We start from the raw sequence: 4,361 nt of genomic DNA on the forward strand, positions 1-4,361 counted from the left end.
AGTCATCTCCAGCAATGACCAGTCATGGTCTGAAGACCTTTTCCCACTGGTTGCTGTCAGACTCGTCCCCTGATTAGTATTCTGCTGCTTCTGGGTGGGAATTGTCCTTAATTCTCCTCACTGGTCGGACATCTGCCCCAACCTTCTGCCTCCCCGGTGCTCTTGTCATTTCCTGCAGTCTATTCACAGTCATGTTTCTGCTCTCCAACCTGAGGTCTCCTTGGCTTCTCCAAACTACTAACAATGAGACAAAGATGGGACAAAACCCAGGTCACAACTAATGAAAGGACACCTGAACTGACAGGGATATGGAGGCTGACATTTATTTCCTTTTAAGCAATACCGGTTCCCTGGCAGCCCTGCTGATCCTCTGCCTCTAATATGTTTAGCCATAGCCCCTGAACAAGCATGCAGCAGATCGGGTGTTTCTGACATTGTCAGATCTGACAAGATTAGCTGTATGTGTGTTTCAGGTGTGATTCAGACACTACTGCAGCCAAAAAGACCTCCAGGGCTGTCAGGCAACTGGTAATGTTCAAAGGAAATAAATATGGCAGCCTCCATATCACTCTCACTTGAGGTGTCCTTTAATTAATCTAACCCTGTCTGTTCTGAGATGACGGTGTGGATTTGGATTTGGCACCTTGGTGCGAGCTGATTGCACAGATCATCGCTGGGTGACCGGCTGCTTTCACACCACCTCTGCAGGGCTGTCAGCACAGCTGGGGATTTATACTTCACATCCCTTTATAGTATTGCTGAGACCTTCAGATGTGACCAGGAAGGTGGTCCTCTGATGACAGGCTGTGTAAGTAGCAGGACATGGACATGTATGCACAGTCATGCTATTCCTCTTGCCTATTCTACATGTTTATTTTACATGTTTCTGAACGCAGGGCCGTAAGGGCGCAGAGAGGGGGGCTGACATCCATATCTAATATCTCCCTCTCATCGTTGCTCGCTCACCACTGCTCAGCCTGCAGGAGGGGCCGATGATGAGAGGGAGACGTTGGAAACATGTTGGCCCCCCCTTTCTCTTCTCCCTTACAGCCCTGCGGGGAGGAGGAGGGGGGGGGGGGGGTCCATCCATAATGTTTCCTGGGGAAGGGGTACAGGGGAGAAGGAGCTTATTTGGCAGGGGGGGGGGGGGCACTTTGCACCTTGTTCCAGCCCTGTACCAAGAAATAGAAATACTGGCAGTTTAATAAACTGTTGTGATATAAATAACACTCGTAGCTGAAGTTTTCAATGCAGAGTTGCTCCTGAGATTTTGTCATAAGAAGGGCTGCAAGCCTGCAACGTCTGTGGAGTGAAGTAAAGCGGCAGGGGGGGGGGGGGGGCACTTTGCACCTTGTTCCAGCCCTGTACCAAGAAATAGAAATACTGGCAGTTTAATAAACTGTTGTGATATAAATAACACTCGTAGCTGAAGTTTTCAATGCAGAGTTGCTCCTGAGATTTTGTCATAAGAAGGGCTGCAACGTCTGTGGAGTGAAGTAAAGCGACCAATCAGCTTCCACCTTTTATCACCTCAGTTGGAATTCCTAGTGCTTTATGGCTGGCCATGGCTCTTGTACTCTGCCCCGTCCATCGTCACTTATACGACCCTAGAGATCTTCGTTCTTCACTTCCTTCTATCGGCATCAGCCATGGCGTCTGCCCATGCGAGAGAGCAGCTGGAATGTTCCGTGTGCCTGAAGCTCTGCACAGACCCCGTGACCCTGAGATGTGGACACAGCTTCTGTCAGGCCTGCACCAATCCCACGTTAGATTCACACGACAGATCCGGAGGCCTTTCTTGTCCTCGCTGTCGAGAGAAATTCAGGACATTCAGAAAGTTTTGGAACTCTTTGTCTTCTCAACCCGATAAGGAAAAGAGAAGAGTCCACAACATATCTGGGTCTGTCACTTTGCTGGAGAGCAGAGATTCCTCCATCCAGAAGGAACCATGGAAATACTTCGGCACCAAGGACTCTGCCTCTACTGGACTCTCCAACAATAAGGTCAGAGAAGAACACCAAGGACACCAGATACATACGCTGGATGAAGCCACTAAGAAGAAGAAGAGGAGATTGAGGGATAATCTCCAGAAACTGGTGGCACAAAAAGAAAACAAGGAGAGAGTCCAGAGCCTGCAAGAATGCCGTCGAAAAGCACAGGAAAAAGCCGTCGGAGAGGCAAAGAGAGTCACTGCTTCGATTAGAGATTTCCAAAACCAACTGGAAGACCTGGAGAAGAGAGTCCTGAGTGACATCAATAGGCAGATGGAACATGTGCTTCTATCCTACGATGATAAAATCAAACAGCTGGAAAGACAGAAGAGCGAGCTGCATAATGTAACCGCCCCACTGACTGTCTTACAGGAACCAGACATGGGTGACTTGTGTGACTTGGAGGATGGAGATAATGAGGACAGAGAGAGACAGGATAAACATGATGGAGAAGATCTGGATGTGGCAATCATCTCACAAACATTCTACAAGGGGTTATCTCATCTGATAGCCGGAATAAATGGTGGCATCTCCGTGCAGCGACCTGCCAAGATATTACTGGATGAGAACACTGCTGGCAATCCTCTACACATATCAGATGACAGGAAAACGGCCTCCTGGTCAAACAGAGACGAGAATCACCCAGCGACACCAGAGAGGTTTCAGTACGAGCCTCAGGTGCTGAGTCTCCACAGCTTCTCCTCAGGGCGGCATTACTGGGAGGTGGATGTCGGGGGGTCAGGCAGGTGGAGAGTCGGGATGTGTTACCCCAGTATTAACAGGAAACGGTGGCCCCATTCTCGTATTGGATACAATAACGAGTCTTGGTGTTTGGAGAAGTGGGATAATCAGTATTCAGTGGTACATGGCAGTAAGAAAGTCCAGTTATCTGACAAGGTGTCCAGTAACAGAGTCAGGATATCTCTGGATTATGAGGCCGGGCAGATCTCCTTCTATGATCTATCCATCCCAGTAAGACACCTCCACACCTTCACTGCCACCTTCACTGAGACCCTCCATGCTGCATTGTGGGTATGGGACATAGGTGGTTGTATAGCAATATCTGGGGACACTTGGGATGCCTGAAAAATGAGCAGAACAAGATTGTTGCTGCACCAATGGTAACAGTATGATGTGCTAGGATCCACTCTGGAGCACCGAGTATCAATCCATAAGTCTTCAAGATCCGCACCATCAAAAATCCAATTTTATTAATGTATCAAAGTCATAAAAACATGATAAAATAGCATGGGTACATGGCAGATCTGATGGTGGGGATCTTGAAGACTTATGAGAAATGAGCAGAGACATCACATGGAATAAATACCCAGGGCCGGCGCTACCATAGAGGCAAAGGAGGCAGCTGCCCCAGGGCCCCAGAGCTTGTGGGGCCCCCAGTGGCTACAAGAGGAAAAAAAAATTCAAATCGGCCTTGTAGTTTTTGAGAAAATCGATTTTAAAGTTTCAAAGGAAAAAAAATACACATTTAAAAACCAGCCGACTTTAATGGTTAATAACAAATCCACCTTAAATTCTAGAAACCATAAATTTGCAGGATATGTTAAGGAGATCATTAGGAATAAGAGGAAAACATTTTTTTCCAAAAAGACCTTATAGTTTTTGAGAAAATCAATTTTAAAGTTTTGAAGGAAAAAAGTATACTTTTAAATGCGGTAAATGTCACTTTTAGTAGCAAGCCTAACGGTAGTGTAATTTTACAGGCATCAAACGAAAGCACAATACATTTCCTGACAGGGTTTCCAGGGGGTCCATACGCAGCCGCAGCGCTTTGGCCAGGGATCGCTATACAGCCGCAATATGGCTGCATGAAGATCCCTGGCATTTTTTTCCTATTTTCCCAATTTTTTTTCTTATGTTTAGAGTGTGGGAATTTTTTTTTTTTAAATGATGTGGGGTCCCCCTCCTTTTTAACCCCTTGTCCCCCATGCAGGCTGGGATAGCCAGAATGTGGAGCTCCGACCGATTGGGGCATCAAACCCTGACTATACCAGCTGCAAAAAAGGTCCCTTAATGCCAATTTTTGCTCCGGGGTATCTGTTGGGGGGCCCCCCAGGTTTATTTTGCCCTGGGGCCCCATTGTTGCTTAAACCGGCTCTGTAAATACCTTGATTGATAGACAGGATCATCTGTGGGTTCCTCTATGTACAAAGTCACCTGGGGATTTTATTGTCGATTTAATACTCTATAGAATGCAATGAAAAGTTACTTTTCTGTACAGCCTAGTACACACCCTCAATTTTAATTGGCCAATGAGTGGCCCATTTGACCCCCTCCACATAGAATGAGGGTCAGCAGATTTTGATTACTATGAGCAGATTGTGTAGGTAAGCTGTCACACTGCACGGTAAG

General features: G+C 46.8%; 1 protein-coding gene across 1 annotated transcript; it reads left to right on the forward strand.

The window, feature by feature from the left end:
- The first annotated feature begins 1,649 nt into the window (after positions 1 to 1,649).
- On the forward strand, positions 1,650 to 3,077 carry LOC137571782 (E3 ubiquitin-protein ligase TRIM39-like). The gene has a single exon (XM_068281399.1). The coding sequence runs from the start codon at positions 1,650 to 1,652 to the stop codon at positions 3,075 to 3,077; it is 1,428 nt and encodes a 475-aa protein (XP_068137500.1).
- The last annotated feature ends 1,284 nt before the right edge of the window (positions 3,078 to 4,361 follow it).

This window comes from Hyperolius riggenbachi, chromosome 1 (assembly GCF_040937935.1).
Source record: "Hyperolius riggenbachi isolate aHypRig1 chromosome 1, aHypRig1.pri, whole genome shotgun sequence".
NCBI lineage: Eukaryota > Metazoa > Chordata > Amphibia > Anura > Hyperoliidae > Hyperolius > Hyperolius riggenbachi.